At 50.2% G+C, this 22,068-nt stretch overlaps 3 protein-coding genes across 16 annotated transcripts in view; 1 reads left to right on the top strand and 2 right to left on the bottom strand.

Moving 5' to 3' along the window:
- RAB3IL1 (RAB3A interacting protein like 1) overlaps positions 1–6,129 on the bottom strand; it is a 47,683-nt gene extending 41,554 nt beyond the window's left edge. For all 9 annotated transcript variants that reach the window (XM_070783061.1, XM_070783066.1, XM_070783063.1 and 6 more), the window contains exon 1: positions 5,546–6,129. In XM_070783061.1, the coding sequence (XP_070639162.1) occupies positions 5,546–5,574 (29 nt within the window). In that variant the 5' untranslated portion in view covers positions 5,575–6,129. The remainder of the gene's footprint in view (positions 1–5,545) is intronic.
- A 46-nt stretch (positions 6,130–6,175) lies between these two features.
- On the top strand, positions 6,176–18,897 carry BEST1 (bestrophin 1). 6 transcript variants are annotated; one of them, XM_070783055.1, is made up of 11 exons: positions 6,176–6,396; positions 8,590–9,672; positions 10,617–10,807; positions 12,295–12,389; positions 12,867–13,100; positions 13,698–13,852; positions 14,238–14,315; positions 14,808–14,960; positions 15,177–15,257; positions 15,722–15,873; positions 16,905–18,897. In XM_070783055.1, exons 3-11 carry the CDS (start codon positions 10,656–10,658, stop codon positions 17,572–17,574), a joined length of 1,770 nt encoding a protein of 589 aa, XP_070639156.1. In that variant the 5' UTR covers positions 6,176–6,396; positions 8,590–9,672; positions 10,617–10,655; the 3' UTR covers positions 17,575–18,897. The 6 variants fall into 6 exon arrangements, with proteins under 6 accessions (XP_070639156.1, XP_070639155.1, XP_070639157.1 ...); XM_070783054.1 differs by having other exon boundaries at positions 10,620–10,807; XM_070783056.1 differs by having other exon boundaries at positions 8,590–8,723; positions 10,620–10,807.
- A 104-nt stretch (positions 18,898–19,001) lies between these two features.
- Positions 19,002–21,677, bottom strand: FTH1 (ferritin heavy chain 1). Its single transcript, XM_019955021.2, has 4 exons — positions 21,336–21,677; positions 19,834–19,980; positions 19,419–19,544; positions 19,002–19,322 (listed from the first exon to the last, which is right to left on the bottom strand). Exons 1-4 carry the CDS (start codon positions 21,447–21,449, stop codon positions 19,164–19,166), a joined length of 546 nt encoding a protein of 181 aa, XP_019810580.1. The 5' UTR covers positions 21,450–21,677; the 3' UTR covers positions 19,002–19,163.
- Positions 21,678–22,068: the final 391 nt, after the last annotated feature.

Here is a 22,068-nt window from a genome sequence, read left to right on the forward strand (position 1 = left end):
CCCTCTTCCAACAACACAAGAGAAGACTCTACACATGGACATCACCAGATGGTCAATACTGAAATCAGATTGATTATATTCTTTGCAGCCAAAGATGGAGAAGCTCTATACAGTCAGCAAAAACAAGACCGGGGGCTGACTGGCTCGGAGCATGAATTCCTTATTGCCAAATTCAGACCTAAATTGAAGAAAGTAGGGAAAACCACTAGACCACTCACATATGACCTAAATCAAATCCCTTATGATTATACAGTGGAAGTGAGAAATAGATTTAAGGGCCTAGATCTGATAGACAGAGTGCTTGATGAACTATGGATGGAGGTTCTTGACATTTGCAGGAGTCAGGGATCAAGACCGTCCCCAAAAAAAGAAATGCAAAAATGCAAATGGCTGTCTGGGAAGGCCTTACAAATAGCTGTGAAAAGAAGAGAAGTGAAAGGCAAAGGACAAAAGGAAATATATACCCATCTGATTGCAGAGTTCCAAAGAATAGCAAGGAGAGATAAGAAAGCCTTCCTCAGCGATCAATGCAAAGAAATAGAGGAAAACAATAGAATGGCAAAGACCAGAAATCTCTTCAAGAAAATTAGAAATACCAAGAGAACATTTCATGCAAAGATGGGCTCAATAAAGGACAGAAATAATATAGACCTAACAGAAGCAGAAGATATTAAGAAGAGGTGGTAAGAATACACAGAAGAACTGTACAAAAAAGATCATCATAACCCAGAAAATCACGATGGTGTGATCACTCACCTAGAGCCAGACATCCTGGAATGTGAAGTCAAGTGAGCATTAGGAAGCATCACTATGAACAAAGCTAGTAGAGGTGATGGAATTCCAGTTGAGCTATTTCAAATCCTAAAAGATGACGTTGTGAAAGAGTGCTTTACTCAATATGCCAGGAAATTTGGAAAAAGCAATGGCCACAGGACTGGAAAAGGTCAGTTTTCATTCCAATCCCAAAGAAAGGCAATGCCAAAGAATGCTCAAACTACCGCACAATTACACTCATCTCACACGCTAGCAAAGTAGTGCTCAAAATTCTCCAAGCCAGGCTTCAACAGTATGTGAACCACAAACTTCCAGATGTTCAAGCTGGTTTTAGAAAAGGCAGAGAAGCCAGAGATCAAATTGCCAACATCTGATGGATCATCAAAAAGACAAGAGAGTTCCAGAAAAGCATCTATTTCTGCTTTATTGACTATGCCAAAGCCTTTGACTGTGTGGATCAAAATAAACTGTGGAAAATTCTGAAAGAGATGGGAATACCAGACCACCTGATCTGCCTCTTGAGCAATCTGTATGCAGGTCAGGAAGCAACAGTTAGAACTGGACATGGAACAACAGACTGGTTCCAAATAGGAAAAGGAGTACGTCAAGGCTGTATATTGTCACCCTGCTTATTTAACTTTTATGCTGAGTACATCATGAAAAATGCTGGTCTGGATGAAGCACAAGCTGAAATCAAGATTGGCAGGAAAAATATCAATAACCTCAGATATGCAGATGACACCACCCTTATGGCAGAAAGCGAAGAAGAACTAAAGAGCCTCTTGATGAAAGTGAAAGTGGAGAGTGAAAAAGTTGAGTTAAAGCTCAACATTCAGAAAACTAAGATCATGACATCCGGTCCCATCACTTCATGGCAAATAGATGGGGAAACAGTGGAAACAGTGACAGACTTTATTTTGGGGGGCTCCAAAATCACTGAAGATGGTGACTGCAGCCATGAAATGAAAAGATGCTTGCTCCTTGGAAGAAAAGTTATGACCAACCTAGACAGCATATTAAAAACCAGAGGCATTACTTTGCCAACAAAGGTCCGTCTAATCAAAGCTATGTTTTTTTTCAGTAGCCATTTATGGATGTGAGAGTTGGACTATAAAGAAAGCTGAGCACCAAAGAATTGATGCTTCTGAACTGCAGTGTTGGAGAAGACTCTTGAGAGTCCCTTGGACTGCAAGGAGATCCTACCAGTCCATCCTAAAGGAAATCAGTCCTGAATATTCATTGGAAGGAAACTCCAGTTTGAAGCTGAAACTCCAATACTTTGGCCACCTGATGTGAAGAACTGACTCATTGGAAAAGACCCTGATGCAGGGAAAGATTGAAGGCAGGAGGAGAAGGGGATGACAGAGGATGAGATGGTTGGATGGCATCACCGACTCAATGGACATGAGTTTGAGTAAACGCTAGGAGTTGGTGTTGGACAGGGAGGCCTGGCGTGCTGCAGTCCATGGGGTCGCAAAGAGTCGCACATGACTGAGCGACTGAGCTGAACTGAGACTTCCTCAAAATTTAAAAAATTTTGTGCATCAGAGGATGCTCTCATGAAGGTGAAAAGACAACCAAGAGTGGGAGAATGAGATGTTCAACATCATTTGTCATTAAAGAAGTGTGAACCAAAACCACAGTAAGGTACTGCTGCATACCCACTAGTACATATACATTTTTTCTAAAGTAGTCAGTAGTCCAGTAGTCATGTACAGATGTGAGAGTTGGGCCATCAAGAAGGTTGAGCACTGAAGAATGGATGCTTTTGAATTTTGGTGCTGGAGAAGACTCTTGAGAGTCCCTTGGACAGCAAGGAGATCAAATCAATCAATTATAAAGGAAATCAACCCTGAATATTCATTGGAAGGACTGATGCTGGATCTGAAGTTTCGATACTTTGGCCACCTGATGTGAAGAGCAAACTCTTTGGAAAAGACTCTGATGCTAGGAAAGATGGAAGGCAAAAGGAGAATGCAGACAGAGGATGAGATGGTTAGGTAGTATCACCGACTTCTCAACATGAATCTGAGATAGTGAAGGACAGGGGAACCGGGCATACTGCAGTCCATGGGGTCGCAAAAAATCGGACACAACTTAGGGACTAAACAACTACAACAACAAAAGAAAATAAAGTGTTGGAGTGGATGTGGGGAAGTTAGACTCCTCATGCAGTGCTGGTCGGAGTGTAAAATGGTATAGTCACTGTGGAAAACAGTTTGGTCATTCCTTGAAAAGTTAACCATGGAATTGCCATATGATCCGTCAGTTTCACTCTTGGGTACATAGAAGACAGAAGTTAAAAAAAAAAAGCTTGTATATGAATATATATAATAGATAAAGAATCAAAACAATTTGAATATCCATCAAGTGATGAATGAATAAAAAAATTGTGGAACATCCATACAGTTAAATATTACTCAACCCAAAAAGGAATGTACTGATCCACGCAACAAAATGGATGAATCTTGAAAACATTATGCTAAGTGAAAGAAAAGTGAAAGTGAAAAGTGAAGTTGCTCAGTGGGGTCCGACTCTTTGCAACCCTGTGACTGTAGCCCACCAGGCTCCTCCAACCATGGGATTCTCCAGGCAAGAGTACTGGAATGGGTTGCCATTTCCTTCTCCAGGGGATCTTCCCAACCCAGGGATTGAACCTGGGTCTCTGCATTGCAGGCAGATGCTTTACCCCCAAAGAACAAGCGCCATATGATTCCATTTATATAAAATGTCGAGAATAGGCAAATCCATAGAGATAGAAGGCAGATTAATGGTTGCTAGGGACTGGTTGCTAATGAATGGGAAGTGACTGTGTAATGAGAATAAATTTCCATTAGGGATGACAGAAATGTTCTGGAATTAGATACTGGTAATGGTTGAATAAACTAAAAGCTGCTGGAAAGACTAGAATGAAATACATCAAAATGATACCTTTGGCGATTTTTGTGTTTTTGCCACTCTATATTTTCCTGTTTACAATAAGCACATAGTACAGTGATAAATCTCCCTTATCTCTCTTGTCATCATCTGAAGCTAGCCTCTCAAACTTTCATGTCCACACAGATCTCCTGTGACCCTGGTAAAATACTGATTCGAATTGAATAGGTCTAGGATGGGGCCTGGGAGTTTGCATTTCTAAAAAAAGCTTCCACAAGTGAAGTCACTGCAATGAGAAGCCAGGGCACCACAGCCAGAGAACAGCTGCTGCTCCCTGTAATAAGGGGCTTCCCTGATAACTCAGTTGGTAAAGAATCCGCCTGCAATGCAGGTGAGACCCTGGTTCGATTCCCGGGTCTGGAGATCTGCTGGAGAAGGGACAGGCTACCCACTTGAGTATTCTTGGGCTTCCCTTGTGGATAATAATAATAATTCCCTGTAATAAGAGAAAAACCCACACAGCAACAAAGAATCAGCACAGCCAAAAATAAATAAAAGTTAATCTCATCTAGAAAAATATCTTCAAAAAAAAAATAATAAAACTTCTAAATGATATTGTTACACCAGGACTGCAGACAACCCCTCCTTTCTTTGAGCAGCCAGGCTCCAGAAGTCAACAGTAGGAAGGAGGGGGCGATGGATGGAACAATTCACTGCAGCTGAGACATCAGGATAAAAAGGGCCATTGCTTCCAGATGCCCTCCCCCAGGAACCTGTGTAGCGCAGGACATGTTTACACTAAAAAGTTATTCACTGTTTATCCAAAATTCATATGCCACTGACTGTCCTGTAGTTTTACTTGCTGACTCTGGAGCCCTGGCCTGCGTTGGAGAGGGAATGGACCTGGGATTGCCAGGCAACCTGTGTCTGAGGCCGGTCAAGGCTACTCAAGGCAGCTCGCTCAGTGGTCCTGATGGTCCCCATGGCTTACTCTTCAGCGACCTGCCCTTTGTCATCCACTCCCACTGCTCTCGAGTCTGGCCACCTCCTGAGGAAGGCTTGCTTCGAAGCCTTACACAGTCTCAGAGCAGGCTGCCTAGTCCGACCAGGAGGCAGCTTACACAGTCATTACCACAAGGGCTTGGGACCAGGCAGGCTGGGGTTTGAATGGAGACAGGCAGGTTACTTACCTTCTCTCTGGGCTTGACGTAAATGTGTCACAGGTGGACAATGCTTCCTATTCCCCAGTTCTGATGATGAGCTGAGATCATTGCTAAAAAGTGCTTAGTGCACTGCCTGGGAAGATCCCCGTGGAGGAGGGCGTGGCAACCCATTCCAGTGTTCTTGCCTGGAGAATCCCATGGACAGAGGAGCCTGGTAAGGCTTCATACAGTCCATAGGGTCACAAAGGGTTGGACGCAACTGAGGGGACAGCACACACACACGCACTGCCTGGCGCCCAGTAAGTGCTGAAGACATAGAAGAAACCATCGTTTCCTGTTCTTTTTTCCTCCTACAATGCCCAGCACAATTTCAGCCAATGGTTAGTGCTTGCTTGCGGAGCTGAACCTCAGCAATCTTCTGGAACAGTGGAGACACGCTACTCTGACCTGCCCGTACATCTCAGCAACGACTCTAATTCTCTATGACTCAAGGCAAGTCAATTTCTGCCTCTACACTTTGGTTTCTTTGTCTACAGCCTGTGAAACTGCTTACATGCCCATTTGACAGATGAGAAAGCTGAGGCTCCTGACTCGTGGGGAATGCCTAACAGCACCTTGTGCTCTCACAGCCAGTGCAGTCCCCCTTCAAGGCCGCTCTTCCCCCTCCTCTGCCAATTAGCCCCACTCCTGAGCTGGTGGGTTGGGGGGTGTGGATGGGGTCTATGCCTCACCTGGTGGACCTCAGGGGGACACAGTCCATGGGGATGGGGTAACTCGGAGATCCCGGGGTTCTCCCCAGTGCTGTGATGAGTCCTCTCACTTCGCATCAGTAGTTGGGCCGGCTCTGGCCTATTCCATGCTATTCCATTGTCATTAGCAGGACGGAGCTTGGTAAAGCTGGATCTGAGTATGTCCCAGCCTCTCTGCCTCTCCTGGTCCCTGTTGTCTTCCTGCAGTAGCCAGAGCTCATGTGTTCATATCTGTGACTGTGGAGTCTGTTTGACCCTTCAGGGATCAGGGCTGCTGTCTCCAGGGTGGAGGTGTCGTCAACTGTCTTGCTTCCAGGCCCCAGGCTGGCAGGATCCCTCCACTCCCCTGTCCAGCTGTGCCAAGACCTCACCTTTCCTTTCTTGGCTTCTGCCCTGTTCGTACAGTGATTGGCCCAAGAAAGGGGTATGGGCTGGCAGGTGCCCTACACAGAGCCTGGAGGCAGCATCCAGGCCTGGCTGACCCACCTCAGGGCCCCCTGCCAGTGTCCCCAGCCAAGCTGGGTCCCCTCCTTCCTGCCCAGCTGAGACAGGGCCTGGAAGGGCACAGTGGCAGGCCCTCTGTGATGTTCCTGTTGCCACGGTGATCCTAGATGAGAAAGCCATGGCATTCCACCTCTGGAATCTCTATGCATCTGCCCAGCTCTGCTACGTCTGCCCCCAGAGATGGCTCTCTGCTGAGGGGTTCGATCTCTATTGCGCTTAGAGTCTCCTCTGTGCATCCCCCATCCCTCAGACCTCTTTTCAACCCCACTACCTTAACCAATGAGACCTCACCGCTCAGAAACTGACCTCCACTGGAAAGATGACAACAGGTTGGTGGAAAAGAAACAGGATTTAAAATCAAAAGACCCAGTTTCCAATCCCAGCCTGGCTCTTTATAACCATGCTACCTTGGACAAAGCAGGCTTGTCCTCTTCTGTGTACGATGTGGATAACAGTGCCCTGCTTAACTATTCTCAGTAATGCCTCTGTGACTTTTCACAGGCTGTTCCCCTGATATGTAATGCATTTTCATTCTTCTCAACTCAGACAAACTCCTACTCATACTTCAAGACCCAGCTCAAATGCTCCCATCTCTTTAAGTTTCCCTGACCTCCGTGCACATGGCATAGATATTAGGCCTTGTCCCTCTGTGGTAGAGCTATTTAAGCATTATCCTGGTTTTTATTAACCATGAATTCTTCTTTTAAAAATTAATTGTTTATTTTTGGCTGTGCTGCACGCAGGCTTTCTCTAGTTGCTGGAGCTGGGGCTACTCTTTGTCGTGGTGCACGGGTTTCTTATTGCGGTGGCTTCTCTTGTTGCGGAGCATGGACTCTAGATTTGTGGGCTCAGTGGTTGTGGCCCTCGAGCTTAGATGCCACGTGGCATGGGGAATCTTCCCACTAGGGATTGAACTCATATCCCTTGCATTGGCTGACGAATTCTTAACCCCTGGGCCACCAGGGAAGTCCAATCATGAATTCTTGAAGGCAGGAATTGGATTAGGCTCAGTTCTGGCTCCAAAAATGGTTTGTTGACTGACTGTGGAATGGAAAGCAGAAGAGACTGTCACGGATGCGTTTGGGCCCCATCCTTGCAGGGGTCAGTCCTGGGACCTTCGTCCAGGATGGCTTGGGTCAGTGTTCATGGTGGCCTTTCTGTGTGCCCAAGCCATGTCTGCCTGGCTGGGGACATTTACATGACTGAGACCCGGTGGGAAAGACCATGACTTATGCTTGGGGTGTGCCTGTTTTAGGAGTGGGGCGTGACCAAGAGCAGCTGCTCATGGGGTGTCTCTGGGGATGTCCTGGGGCAACTCAGTCAACTGGTCCTGCTGGGATTTGGGACACATTGCCAAGGAACCTGAGGTTCAGGGAAAGGAAGGGAGGACTCCAGTGTCTCCCGACTGCCTCTCCTGGCTCTGTGGCTGCTGGTCAGGGTCAAGGAGATGAAAGTGCCATCCAGTGCCTGTTTCACCATCCACACAGACCAGTGAACCTGGCTTCCCAGGCCAAAGCCAGCTGGTCAAGGGCGCCCTCCAGTGGCCACCACAGTTAGAGGCAGGAACCTGATTGCACAAAGGCAAATGGTTCATTTATTCCAACACCGAGAGAGCGTCCTCAGGCCAAGTGTGGTGTCAGGCATATGTTTCTATTTTAATTTTAAATGTTTATTAATCATGTGCTAAATGGAAAGCTCTCCCTCTTGAGTGTTGTCGTGTGTTGGTGGGGGAAGAGGGAATACAAGGAAGGAAAAAAATTCTCTCACAGCAGTGATCCTCAACCCACACCATCCACTAGACTCACCTTCGGAACTTGGAAAATACCAACCACTGGACCCCACCCAGACCAGCTGACTCTGGAGGGCGGGGCAGAGGCGCCAGGGATTTGTGGATGTTCCCCAGGGAGAGTTAACAGACACAAGGACTCTCTTTCCCATCCAACATTCTCTCCTGGCTGCTGAGGTCAGCATTATTGTCCCACTTCACAGGTGAGGAGACTGAGGCTCAGGTAAATCTGCCTCTTTCTCCAGTTCAGTTAAAGACAGTGATGGGAAAGATGTCTCCCACAGCACAGGCAGCAGAGATGCAGCAAATACTCCTCAAAGATGGTCCCTGATCTCTGAAGAGACTCCCTTATAATAGTAATGCTACGATTGTTTGCTGTGATTAGAAGAGCACCCAAGGTCGCTGTGGAATTGTTTCTTTTTCCAGACAGAGAATTATAAAGGCCAGAATGCCGTGCACAAAAATCACCTGCAGTCTCAGCATCGTTAACACTGGGGCGGGGTGTGGGGGTGGGGAGGGAAGGGGAAAGTTAAGGAGAGAGGGAGGGGGCAGGAAGGAGTGGGTTTATTTTAAGGCTCAAGGTCACATTGTAAATCAGGGCTTCGGAATGTGTGGTTGGGAGCCCACTGCCATGATAATTCCCCCAGTGCTTGTTAGACATACAGCATCCCTCAGGTCTCAGAATCAGGCTCTGGAGAAAGATCCTAAGAAGCCACGTATTTAACAAACATTCCAGATTATTCTTACAGCCACCGAAGACCAAGAGCCGCTGCTGCTTCAAGCTTTCACTTAATGCAAGAGGAGATATCTCCTAGACCCCATCACTTCCAGCGGCTTAGAGGTCTCACGTATGGATTGATGTATTAAAATGTACGGAACCAGCTGTTGAGATATTAACCAGCCTTCCTTGGGGACCTGGGCACGCACTCCCCTACTGCACGGGCTGGCTGGGAGCCAAGAGCATAAGCACTGCTGTGTCATCTCGCACCAGGCCCTGTCCCCACACAGCAGCCCCCTTGCCCCGCCTTCTTCTACCATGGCTCTAAAGCAACCTATTAACTGGGCCCTGCCAGCCAATCACAGCCCGAATAATCTATGGTGTCACCAGCAGCCAATCAGAGCTCTTCACGAGTATATGCAGAATTTTGTCATCTCCCTGAGGGGATGGAGTTATAAAGCAACGCCATCCTTTTCAGAGAGGGACACTGAGGCCTAGGGAGAAGCAGAGGGCCACCCAGGGTCATCTCCTCAGGTGGCAGAGCCAGGGCTAGAAGCCAGAACTTCTGACTGTGGTCCAGTGTTCTTTCTGGTACCCAAAGTGCTGCAGAAGCCCACAGGGCCTGGGCAAAGTCTCCCCTCTCTTGAGGGCTCCTGGCATTGGAGATAAGGCCCAAGGCCTCCTCTTCCCCACAAGACCTTGCTCTCCCTGCAAGACCTCAGGGATCAGAAACAGACCCCTCAGTTTAGGGCCCAGAGGAAATGGCAGGATGATCAGGGCCCAAGGTGGAGGGAGTCGCCCTCAATTCCAGCCCTGGTCTCAACCCAACCCCCACCCCCCATCCTCCGGAAGGAATTAGAGAGGCCCTGGCTGGACTGTGATGCCTGCTGTTTAAGGGGAGATTACGAGGAGGGGGCCAAGACAAGGGCTCCTTTGTGGAGGGCCTCTGGCTTAGGGAGTCAAGTGACCATATAACACACACGTGGGCAGTGCCAACCCCTAAATGTGGGCAGGGGCACTGGCCCTAGGAACCCAGAGAGTTCCACCAGTCCTGTGGCCAGACCTTTTGTGGGATCGCCTGAACAGCCAGGAGCCCCAACTGTAAGTAAGGGGTTATCCCAGCAGGCTGGGCTAGGGCTCTGAGGACCACTGGGGTGGATGACCCTGCACATGTGCACATGATGGGTACACACAGGTGTGTGGGCACCTGTGTGTCTGTGCAAAGGCCCTGAGGTGGGAGTAACTAACTTAGGGAACACCAGGCACAGAGACGGCCAGTGCGGCTGCACCAGAACAGGTAGGGGGATGGTGGCCAATCATTGCTTCAGAAAATTTTTTTTGAGCACCTCCTATGAGAACTTCCATTCTCAGGAGGGAATAAGCAGTAAACATGCAGATAGCCTGCAAAATATAACCGTGAGTGTAACACAATGTGTTATGTAGAAAAATTGAGCAAGGTGAGAAGAGAGGGCTGGTGGTACTAGGGTGTTATTTCCTGTACGGTGGCTGGGACATCCTTTCTGAGGAAGTGATCTAAAGTGGGAGTGGGCCATACAGTTAGATTAGGAAACGCATCCCCCAGGAATGAGGATCAGCAGGTGGAAAGGCCCTGGGGTCACCATTCAGGAACGTCTCTACCATCCAAGCTCTGTTCTGGGCACTGGGGACAGGGTGATGGCCAAGGCTGACCATGTCCCTTACCAGTTCTCACTCCAGGGTGGCTGGCAGATATTGGGGGGGTGGGGGCCACTGAACATGACGGGCTTAGAACACAGGAAGGAGCCCATGCTTAGGTTTTTGGACACTTGTGTTGCTACCTTTGTAGCACAATTAAAGGGCACAGACTTCTGTGTGCCCTCCATGCCAAGGCTAAGGACATCGCCTGAGCTCAATTCCCTAGCTTCTTGGAGGGTATCTTCCAGGGTCCAGATGAGAAAACTGAGGCCCAGAGCATGGAAGGGTCACTCATGAGTCCTGGACAGACTCTGAAGAGGTCCCTGCTACCTCCTGCCCACCCCCACCAGTATCCCGCTCTGTCTGTCCAGCAGGACCCAAGCCCACCTCCTGCAACCCAGTGCCTGGCCATGACCGTCACCTACTCGAGCCAAGTGGCCAATGCCCGTTTAGGCTCCTTCTCCCGCTTGCTGCTGTGCTGGCGAGGCAGCATCTACAAACTGCTCTATGGCGAGTTTCTCATCTTTCTGCTCTGCTACTACATCATCCGCTTCATTTACAGGTTCGGGGGAACAGGGGGGGACACCTCCAAGGCTTGGAGCTCCAAGGACCTCAGCGATCTAGGAGGCCAATGCACAGAGACCTATAAGGCTGCGCTAAGCTTGTGGAAAAGCCCTAGGGCCAGGGGCTGGGGACCTGGGGGCTGGGGAGAAGAAAGGAGACAGCCTGGGAGGGAAACGCAGTACAGGTCAGAGCATCTCAGAAACCCTTTCCTCCATCCCAGGGAGGGCCCTTATCTGGTCCCATCCAGTTAGCCGGTTTTCCTGAATCCCACATGGTTTCTCTCACAGGCCCAGACCATGCTCTTTTTTTTCCCCAATACAAACACTTATTTAAGCAATATAGCAATATATTCTGTGGTCAATAAAACTACAAAATATATAATAGCATTTTTAATAAGAAAAGCATTAATGATGACAATGAATTGAAAAATACCAAATACATAAATTTCTTGAGTTCATAAGGATAATACTAATAACAGAGCACATTTGTTTTCTTTGGTTGTTACTGCTGCTGCTAAGTCACTTCAGTCGTGTCCAACTCTGTGTGACCCCATAGACGGCAGCCACCAGGTTCCCCCATCCCTGGGATTCTCCAGGCAAGAACACTGGAGTGGGTTGCCATTTCCTTCTCCAATGCAGGAAAGTGAAAAGTGAAAGTGAAGTCACTCAGTCATGTCCTACTCTTCTCGACCCCATGGACTGCAGCCTACCAGGCTCCTCCATCCATGGGATTTTCCAGGCAAGAGTACTGGAGTGGGGTGCCATTACTAGGGCACCAATATACTTTAGAAAATTAGGCTTTATTTTTTAGAGCAGTTTTACGGTAGTAGCAAGACTGAGCAGAAGGTACAGAATTCGCATGTACCCCACCCCCTCCTGCCACACATACAGCCTTCCCCACTATCAACATCCTACCAGAGAGTGGGATATCTGTGATAATAGATGAACCCACACTGACACCTCATTATCACCCAAAGTCCATAGTTTACGTTAGGGTTCCTCCTTGGTGATGTACACTCTATGGGTTTGGACAAATGTGTGATGACTTGCATCCACCATTACAGTGTCGTACAGACCAGGAATCGAACCTGGGCCCCTGTATTGGGAGTGGAAGTCTTAGCCACTGGACCACCAGGGAAGTCCCTCAACCTGCTTTCAAACAACTGTCTTTTGGATCCTTTAAAAGGGTCGGCAGTGCCTAAAACTGACTCCTTCAGCAGGACCTACCTTCCTTGACCTCAGAGAAAACCTCCTGAGGGTTTCTCCTCCAGGGATGGAGCAGAGGCCCCTTTGGGGTTTGGGGGCTTTGGGAGAAAGAAGAGGGACCCAGCTCAGGCCAGAGGAGGGGCCCCAGGCAGGCCAATGAGAGACAGGGAGGAAATGAGGCTATCACTGTCTTATCCTGGGACTGGCCGGACCTGGGACGGGTCTCAGCCATCTCCTCCTAGTGTCTACACATCTTTACCCCAACCCCTCCCTCCCCCAGGATGGCCCTCACAGATGAACAGCAAGTGATTTTTGAGAAGCTGACTCTGTATTGCGACAGCTACATCCAGCTCATCCCCATCTCCTTCGTGCTGGGTGAGCTCCCCTTTCCGCGCGTGGGGGTCCCGGTGGCTTCTCCAGGCTCCAGACAGGCAGATCACGAGGAGCTCCTGGGAAGGCCAGTTGCACGTCAGTGCCTCTCGGTGGTTCAGGGGAATGGAAAGCCTGCAGCCAGAGGGACTGACGTTAGGCATTAGGAAGGATGTCCGGCTACGAGCACATGAGATCCCACTTTCTGAGGGCAGTGCTGAGGTTATAGTAGTCTCTGGAGCCTTATGCAGGAGGGGAGGGATCTGGCGGATTTCCGGGAAAGCCAGTGGGGCCACAGAGAGAACTCCTGGCTCTCGTGCCTTCACACAAGGCTCTGATGGTCTCTCCTTCCCGAGCGCCTTCCAGCAGGGTTGGGGCTGGGTTCAGCCAATTAGAAGGATGGAGAAACCGAGGCATCGCCCTCGCTGGGCTCCGGCCGCAGCGTGGGCCTTCGCCCCTCGCCCCCCACACCTCTCTGCCCAGGCTTCTACGTGACGCTAGTCGTGACCCGCTGGTGGAACCAGTATGAGAACCTGCCTTGGCCCGACCGCCTCATGAACCTGGTGTCGTCCTTCGTTGAGGGCAAGGACGAGCAAGGCCGGATGCTGCGGCGCACGCTCATGCGCTATGCCAACCTAGGCAACGTGCTCATCCTGCGCAGCGTCAGCGCTGCGGTCTACAAACGCTTTCCCAGCCCACAGCACCTGGTGAAAGCAGGTGGGCGGGGCCAGAGGGTGATAGGGGCAGAGCCGCAGCTGAAGATGGGTGGAGTCAGAGGTCCCTGGGCTGAGGATTGGGTGGGACCAGAGGTGGGGTGGGGTCGAGATCTGGTAGGCGGGGACCTGAATTGGGCGGGGCGGAGTAAGGGGTCTGAAAGTGGGTAGAGGCCAGGAACCAACTCGCAGAGGACAGGGGTTTGAGACAGGGCTAAGGACTCATGGAGGGATGAAGCTTCGAAGAGTGAGGGTTGAGGCCCCCAGCGGGGCTTCGGGAACTAGTGAGGACCCGGAGTCTACCTCCGTCTGCTCTTTCGCTTCCTGGTGTCCGGTTTCCATCCTGTATGTCACCAACCTCTGTCTCTGGCTTGTCTGGCCAGATCCTGGTTAATAAGACAGATCCCTCTCACGTCTTCAGCCCAGAGTATCACAGAGTAGAAATTCAGTGATTATTTGTTGAGAGAAGGAGGATGGCAAAGAAGCTCTGAGGTCCCTGTGGGCTCAGCAGGGACTTGGTCTTGAACTCTGGACCCCAGGGCCTGGCCAGCCACCCCTTCTGCAGCTTCTCCTACCCACTGTCTTCTCCACTCTCCTGCAGGCTTCATGACACCCTCGGAACACAAGCACTTACAAAAACTGAGCTTACCACACAACTCGTTCTGGATGCCCTGGGTGTGGTTTGCCAACTTGTCAACAAAGGCATGGATTGGAGGTCGAATTCGGGACCCTATCCTGCTCCAGAGCCTGCTCAACGTGAGCCCATTACATTGATGGGGCTAATGCGGAGCAGGCAGGGTCCTACCCCATGAGGAACAGGTTTCCTACAAAGAGAAGGCTTGAGCCCCTGAGGGTCTTCCCAGAGCCTGCCTTGGGACTGTAAGATCTCTTCCAACAGGATTCCATAGCCCAAGGTGGCTGCTTTTCAATTTCCGCTCCCATCCTCTCTCTAAAGTGGACTCCAAGATCCTGGTTCCTTTTTGATAGTTGAGGAGGCTGAGGCACAGAGAGGTTAAGTGCGCTGCCCATGACCACAAAGCCAGGGTCGAGCTCCAGACCCTGGTATTTGGGGATGAGCTGGGGGCTGAGCCTGGAGAGCAGGTGGTGGTCAAGTCTCCAACCCTTCTTCCTGCTCCCCTAGGAAATGAACACCTTGCGTACTCAGTGTGGACAGCTGTATGCCTACGACTGGATCAGTATCCCACTGGTGTACACTCAGGTGAGGACTGGACTGGCGAAGCTGTCCCTTTGTGAGATTGAGAAGACCCAGGGAGCAGCCTGTGATGGGAAGGGCTCACTTAGAGACTGAAGAAGAGGCTTCCTCTGGGAGTCACGCCTGGACTCTGCAGGGTCTTTTTAGTGCCAAGTTCAGAGCTCGGGCCCCTGCCTGGTCCAGGCAGTGGAGGCAATGTGATTACCCCCATTTGATTTATTTATTTATTTATTTTTTAATCTTTGACTGTGCTGCAAGGACTATGGGATATTAGTTCCCTGTCCTGGAATGAACCCAGCCCCTCAGCAATAAGAGCGTGGAGTCCTAACCACTGGACTGCCAGGGAATCCCCTCCCCATTTTAAAGACGAGATCACGGAGACCCAAAGTCACACGAATGTCCAATTCAGGGCAAGGCCTGTCCTCCCAGCCTAGGAAGTGGCCTGATCCCACAGTCCCCACCCAGCCCATAGCTGCCGCTCCCTCCCTTCCCTCCCAGGTGGTGACCGTGGCAGTATACAGCTTCTTCCTGGCTTGCCTGATTGGGCGGCAGTTTCTGAACCCAGCCAAGGCCTACCCCGGCCACGAGATGGACCTCGTTGTACCCCTCTTCACATTCCTGCAGTTCTTCTTCTATGCCGGCTGGTTGAAGGTGAGCCTCCCTGGGACAAGGCTGGCTGTGGCCCAAGGGTCATGGCCAACCAGGAGAGGAGGGTCCCTACATTGTGGCTTTGGAGACAGTAGTCAGGCAGGAAGGACATCATTGAGGGGACGGAGGGGTGGAAATGGCAGGAGCCCGGGTTTAGGGTGGGAGCAAGGCAGCAGGGGGTTCCACCTGAGGATTTCCGGAACCTCATTTACCCTTGAGGTGGCAGAGCAGCTCATCAACCCATTTGGAGAGGATGACGATGACTTTGAGACCAACTGGATTGTCGACAGGAGCTTGCAGGTATGAGGGGAGGAAGAGAATCTGTCCCCTGGACCCAGGGAGGGGGCCCTACAGTTCTGTGAATTGCCCTCCAACCATTCACTCCCAGGATTCTCAGTCTAACTTCTGAAGCTATAGGTAGCATAAGTCTCTTCATTTCAGAAGAAGGGCATCTGAGGCCCAAAGAGAGAGAAGTGACCCCTCCAAACTGTTATTTGCTCATTTGTGTCCGACTCTGCAACCCCAAGGACTGTAGGCCACCAGGCTCCTCTGTCCATGGAATTCTCCAGGCAAGAATACTAAAGTGGATTGCTATTCCCTTCTCCAGGGGATCTTCCCAACCCAGGGATCAAACCTGGGTCTCCCACATTGCAGGCAGATTCTTTACCATCTGAGCCACCAGTGACCTCTCCAAGTCACCTGGCAAATTCATGGTCAGTTAGGGCTTACCTTTCTGTTGGACTTCTTCTGTCCCTCATGACCAGGTGTCCCTATTGGCTGTAGACGAGATGCACCAGGACTTGCCACCGATGGAGAGAGATATGTACTGGAATGAGCCAGAACCACATCCTCCGTACACAGCCGCTTCTGCCCAGTCTCGTCGACCCTCCTTTTTTGGCTCCACCTTCAACATCAGGTGGGAAGTGCCAGGGAGCCACTTCAGTGGGTATAAAACTCCAAATGCAAGTGTCTGCTTAATTAAGAACTTAGAGCTAGTTAATACATGTGCATGCTCAGTTGCTCAGTCAAGCCTGACTCTTTGTGACCCCATGGACTGTAGCCCACCAGGCTCCTCTGTCCGTGGCATTTTCCAGGCAAGAATACTGGAGTGGATTGCCATTTCCTCCTCCAGGGGATCTTCCAGACCCAGGAATTGAACCCATGTCTCCTGCATTGGCTCTTTACCACTGAGCCACCAGGGAAGCCAGTTAATGCCTATTGGGTGTCTTACTAAGTGCTGGGCATTGTACCATGGTCTTTATATATATATATATATATATATATATATATATATATATATATATATGTAAGCTATTCTGTTGTTGTTCCACTAACCTTGGTTTGCTATCTCTAGTTTTTAGATGATTAAGTCCAGGTTCAGAGAGTTTAAATCAGTTGCCCAACCCAAGGTCACATAGCTAGCAAGCAGCACAGGTGAGCCAGGTACGTCTGGTTCCAGCTCCATACCCTAACACTTATCTTGTGCTGTGTAAGGACTCTTAAAGCTATAAGGGCCCTTAGGTACTTCCAGTCAAACCCCTCTGTGTCCAGAGTTGGAAACTGAGGCTGAGAGAGAGAAGGGACTTACTGAAGGGCAGTCAGTGGTTAGTGATGCAGCTATGTCAGGGCCTGGTTCCCGACTCTGGCTTAGAACTCTTGTTTTCTAATAAGCTGGGGTGGAATGAAGAGTGGGAGTGGGGTTCCCTGGGCAAGGGAGCAAGCAGGAGGTTGGGTCATCACAGGCACCTTCTGAGTAGACTTCTTGCTACAGAATACAGGCCTCATGTCATCCACAGCAGCCACACTTTGTCCTGCATGGGTCCTGTTTCCCTGATTTGGTTAGAATCTATCTAGAGTTGTACCTGGGCCAGTGGGCCAAGGGGCTGCCCCCAGACAGCTCTGTCTCCCCAGGATGACAGTGTGTGGGTGTCTTCTGTTTGTTTCTAGTCTGGATAAGGAAGACATGGAGTTTCAGCCAGATCTAGAGGAGCAAGAGGGTGCTCACTCTGGCATCATTGGCCGCTTCCTAGGGCTGCAATCCCTCGACCGCCAGTCCCCTAGGACAAACTCAAAGACCAAACTACTGTGGCCCAAGAAAGAAGTCCTTTCACATGAGAACCAGCCCAAGAACCTTGGAGGGGCCGGACAGAACACTAGTGACCAGGAAGACAGCAAGGCCTGGAAGGGGGAAGATGTTTTCAAGTCTGCGGTGCTCTACGGAAGGTCAGGCTACCACAGTGCTCCACAGACACCCCTCAGCCACACCCCTATGGTCTTTCCACCTGGACAGTCAGCACCCTCAAGTCTTCGCAGAATCTCGGGCATAGATGACCCTGTCAAAGATCAAAGCCTTCAGCCTGCAACCCCCAGGTCCAAGAAGAGTTTTGAATTGCTCCCAGAGAATGCTGGGGCCTCAACGGAGCACCCAGAAGTTATTCACATGAGAAGGAAAACTGTCGAGTTTAACCTGATGGACATGTCAGAGGCCCCTGAACATCTCAGAGAACCACACTTGGGACAATCGACAAGCAACATACACACTATACTCAAAGATCATGGAGATCCTTACTGGGACTTGGAAAACAGGTCTGTCCTCTACTCAAACCAGGGTCACTGACCCCTCAGCTCCCCAGGGGTGATCCTCACCAGCTTCCCTTGCTCTGAATCCCACCTTTCGTTCACAATTCTCTTGTGGTTCTGTGGTGGCCGGGGCATGCCGCACTGGCTTGGGATACACACCTGGCTGCCACAGCAGACCCATGGAAAAGTGTTGGGCGACTTTTGCTTTTTACCCGAGAGGCTGGCATCACCAGGACTTCTCTGGGGTCCAGGTATAGGAAGGTGAGGTGGTACTGACAGGAATGATGTCAAAGGGCCATGAGGCCAGGTTTAAGACGGGCAGATGTTACCAGTGGACCCAGCTCACTTTAAGCAGGGGTGGCAAACACATGGGGCAGAATTCAGGACTCTAAGCTGTAGCCCAAGAACTCAACTTACTGCCCAGGCTTAGCTGGGAAGTCACATACGAGCTCTGCCCCCTAACCGTTAACAGGGGTCCTAAAGCACTTTTGAGTATACCGTCCACAACCCTGAGAAATGGCAGATAAGGTGGGGGAATCCAGATCCATTGGGGCATCTTATGCTTTGGGGACCTCACTGAAGACTTCTAAACTTAAATGAGCTCTTCCTGTTTTGAGGTCAACCTAAAGCTGTTGCAATACCACCAGAGGTTTCCTTTTATTCCAGATTTCCTGGACATCCACTCACCCAGTTAGATCCATACTACCCCACCCCCAATCACCATGTGAGAGGAGGTATAACTTCCCATTTCTGGATTCTCAAAGCAGTTCTTCTGTGGTCATAATACATAGCTTTGAAAACATTTAACAAATCACTGTGGCTGGTTGAGAGGATAATATAACTGGCTAGCAAGGACTCTGCCGTCTTCCAACACTATTCACTGGTAGATATTTAAGATGTCTTAATTTTTGCCCTCCTACTGCAGCTACTATCATACTGAAATGAAGGTATCTTTCTATACTCATGTAAACTTTCTCAAATTCTCACTAGGGATGAAGCACATTCCTAGCCTGCTTCCTCCAAAGGGGATGCTCCACCGGCCTGGTCCTACCTGCGTGTACACCAGCAGGACACTGATCCAGTCATAGGCATATAGCTGTCCACACCGAAGAGTATGTTTCTATGACAGACTGAAATAAATGGTTAGCTTCATGGATAACAAAAATCAGTAGTTGCAATTCTACTTGAAGCCTTAAAATGCTTTTTGTACATATAAATTGTGAAAGCTAGAGCTGCTGGAAACACAGAATACCTAATTCAGAATCAGGAGTCCTTAAGTTCTGTGAATTGAATACACTCAAGCCTTGATACCCTTCCCAAACTAAGGAATTTAATAAATAAATACAAATCCTCCTCGGTGTTCCATTTTGATTAGCATGACTGAACCATGGTGGCACTTACACGTTCAATCAAGATGACCTAGATACTTTTCCAGCCCATCCCAAAAACTCAAGAGACAACAACTGGGTACCAAATTACTTTATTTGAAGGAATGGTACTAAAGAAAGAACTTAAGTAGATGTTTTGTTACAACTTATAGAAAAGATGAAGGTAACCCAAATATGCATGCACTGCCTTGGTGACCAGGGAAGTCACCCCTGTGGCTGTGGGAAACCAGCCTGAGGCTTAGCTCTCACTGTGTCCCAGGGTGTGCTTGTCAAAGAGGTACTCTGCCATGCCAGATCCAGGAGCCCCCATCTTGCGCAGGTTGGTTATGTGGTCACCCAATTCTTTGATGGCTTCCACCTGCTCATTCAGGTAATGAGTCTCAATGAAATCACACAGCTGAAAAAGAGAACGGGCAAGAAAGTTATTGGTAAGCCTCCCCAGCCCCTCAGGCAACTGTCTCCTCCATTTACTCCCAGGTGTCAGTGTACTCACATGGGGATCATTTTTTTCAGTGGCCAGTTTGTGCAGTTCCAGTAGTGACTGATTCACACTTCTCTCCAAGCACAGCGCACATTCCATTGCAGTCAGCCCATTCTCCCAGTCATCACGGTCTGGTTTCTGAATGAGAGGAGCTTAGGTCAGTGTACCTGCAACCTCTACATAAAAACGCCAAACCAGCAAGCATCTAGTGTGTAACAAACAACTGCGACTGGCAAAAGGAAGCGCGCCAAGGTCCCCCTGACAACAGTTTCCAATTTAATATCCTGGCCCACTTTAGCTTAAATGGTAAGCTTGAAAAAGCACAAAAGACTAAAGCCCAATGTCTCATCTAACGATGACAACTGCTGGCATCAGGGATTTCTGATACTCGAGGATTGCTAAGACAACCCAAGGATCTTTCGTTTACCTTGATATCCTGAAGGAAGATTCGGCCGCCTCGCTGGTTCTGCAGCTTCATCAGTCTCTCAGCATGTTCCCTCTCCTCATGAGATTGGTGAAGAAAGTATTTGGCAAAGTTCTTCAAAGCCACATCATCACGGTCAAAATAGTACGACTGAAAGTAGAACATGAACATGTTAGACCCAAAAGAAGGCAGTCTGCTAGCTGGTTTCTCAAAACCCAGCAAGGCTCTGAGCCTAAGGAAACTGGAGTAGGGTGTGTTCCTGGATTGAACAATAACTCATTTTTACTCTGAAACACAAAAATGAAACTTGGTCCTTGAAACTGAAGTTTGCTTCCTGTAGAATAGCATGGGAACTGTCTCTACCACGGAACTCTTATTAAACACTTCTGTTAGTGCAAAGTACCCTGCACTACTAGTGCCTTCTCTGAACAATCCTTGTTCAAACTTGAGCTATCAGCTTACAGCAGGCTGATGGATTTCTAAAATTATCCCATGTAGGCAAGGTAACAGTTACCGGAAACGCTGCTGCACACTTAATGCTAAATATATTGCCAGTAGAATAGAAAAATTTGATTCCGTTTTACATCCTTGCTGTATTCAGGTGTTCCTAAAATGGAATGACAGTCACAGAGATCCAGGCCTGTTCCAAACCCACCTACAACATGTGTATTCCTGGATGATTTGCACAACGCTGGCGGTTAAGACAATTCTAACTAAAACTCTTATCACATCGCCTAAAACAAGGATTTTGGAAAACTGATTTCACGCATTAATGCATGGGAAAATATCTGGCCCCGTAACTGTTGGTAGGTGGACTTTATCCAAGAACTGAGGGTTCAACTACGCCACAACCCTTACACACAAAAAAGATAAATTAACTAGCCGGGCGCAAGGACGGGTGACTTAGAAAGCGCCAGTGTCGGCAGAAGGGGAGATTTCTAGATATGCTTCCATTTAAGTGGGACTTAAGAGATAAGCAGAGCAGAGAGGTGCGGCCGGTTCTTCTGCCCAAGAGATAAACCACTTCGCGCCAGCCCCCAGAGCTGGCTGGACACCATTACCCAGAAGGCCCCGCCGCACTCAGGAGGGTGGGAGCTTAACCTCCTAACGCCACCCCCCCCATCACGTGATCGGGGGCACAAGAAGGGATGGAAATGCTCAAGTCCACTCTCCAAACTGCAGGATCGTACTGGTGGCCAGCGTAGCAACCCCGTAAGGAAACTCAGCTCCCTTTAAACAAAAAATGGTGCGCAGAACCGGCCCTGGCCTATGAGGGAGCACTCCCAGGAGACAACTGCTCAGAATTTCTGCGCATAAGTCCTCGGGGATTTGGAGCAACCTCCATTTTCCAGGAAGGGCGCAAGGAGGCGGGAGACTGGAGGTGGGAAGCTGGCGGGAAGCTAGCTGGAGACGGGAGGGCCCGCCGGGAGCCACACCCCCACCCCCACCCCGCCCCGCCACCCGGGGATGCCGCGCCCGCCTCCCGCCGGCCAGCCCGCGCTCACCATGGACAGGTAGACATAGGAGGCGTAGAGCTCCAGGTTGATCTGGCGGTTGATGGCGGCCTCCGAGTCCTGGTGGTAGTTCTGGCGCACCTGCGAGGGGGATGCGGTCGTCATGGTGGGCGGCTGAAAACGGGCGGCGGTGGTGGTGGTGGCGGCGACGGCCGAGCGGCACTGGAGCGGTGGCGGGGACCTTGGGCCGGTCGGAGGGCGCTGTCAAGTGGTGACGAGGGCTGGCTCTGAGTGGCCGGCCGGGGTAGCGGGGGACGAGCAGCCGGGTTCCGTTCAAGCACTGTTGAAGCAGGAAACCGCGGCGACTCTCCGCTAAGACTGTGGCGCAGGTGGCCGTCGCCCGCCTCTTATAGCCGGAGCGGGCGTCAGCCCCGCCGCGGCCAATCACGCTGCCCGCCCGCCGAGCCCCGCCCCTTCCGGTGCAAGCGCGGCTCCGACCAGCTGGGATGTTGGGCTGGGGGAGGGGAGGGACGGAGGCGGGGGTGGTGGTGGGGCCTGGGGGCCCTGAAGGCCTCTGTTTGTTGTTTGCGGCGTTAGGCGTGTTCCAAGGGGTTGGAGGAGACCTAATTGGGGCGGGGGGCAGGAAGCCCAGCCCGGAGCCCTGACCCCGATGGCGTCCTGGGGTCTAGGAAACGACGGGAAACTGCCCCTGATCCCAGGGGCGTCGGGGCGAATCCGAGGTCCCAAAGGGCTCCCCGAGACTCTTGGCCAAGGGCACCTGAAA

Source organism: Bos indicus, chromosome 29, assembly GCF_029378745.1.
Source record: "Bos indicus isolate NIAB-ARS_2022 breed Sahiwal x Tharparkar chromosome 29, NIAB-ARS_B.indTharparkar_mat_pri_1.0, whole genome shotgun sequence".
Lineage (NCBI taxonomy): Eukaryota > Metazoa > Chordata > Mammalia > Artiodactyla > Bovidae > Bos > Bos indicus.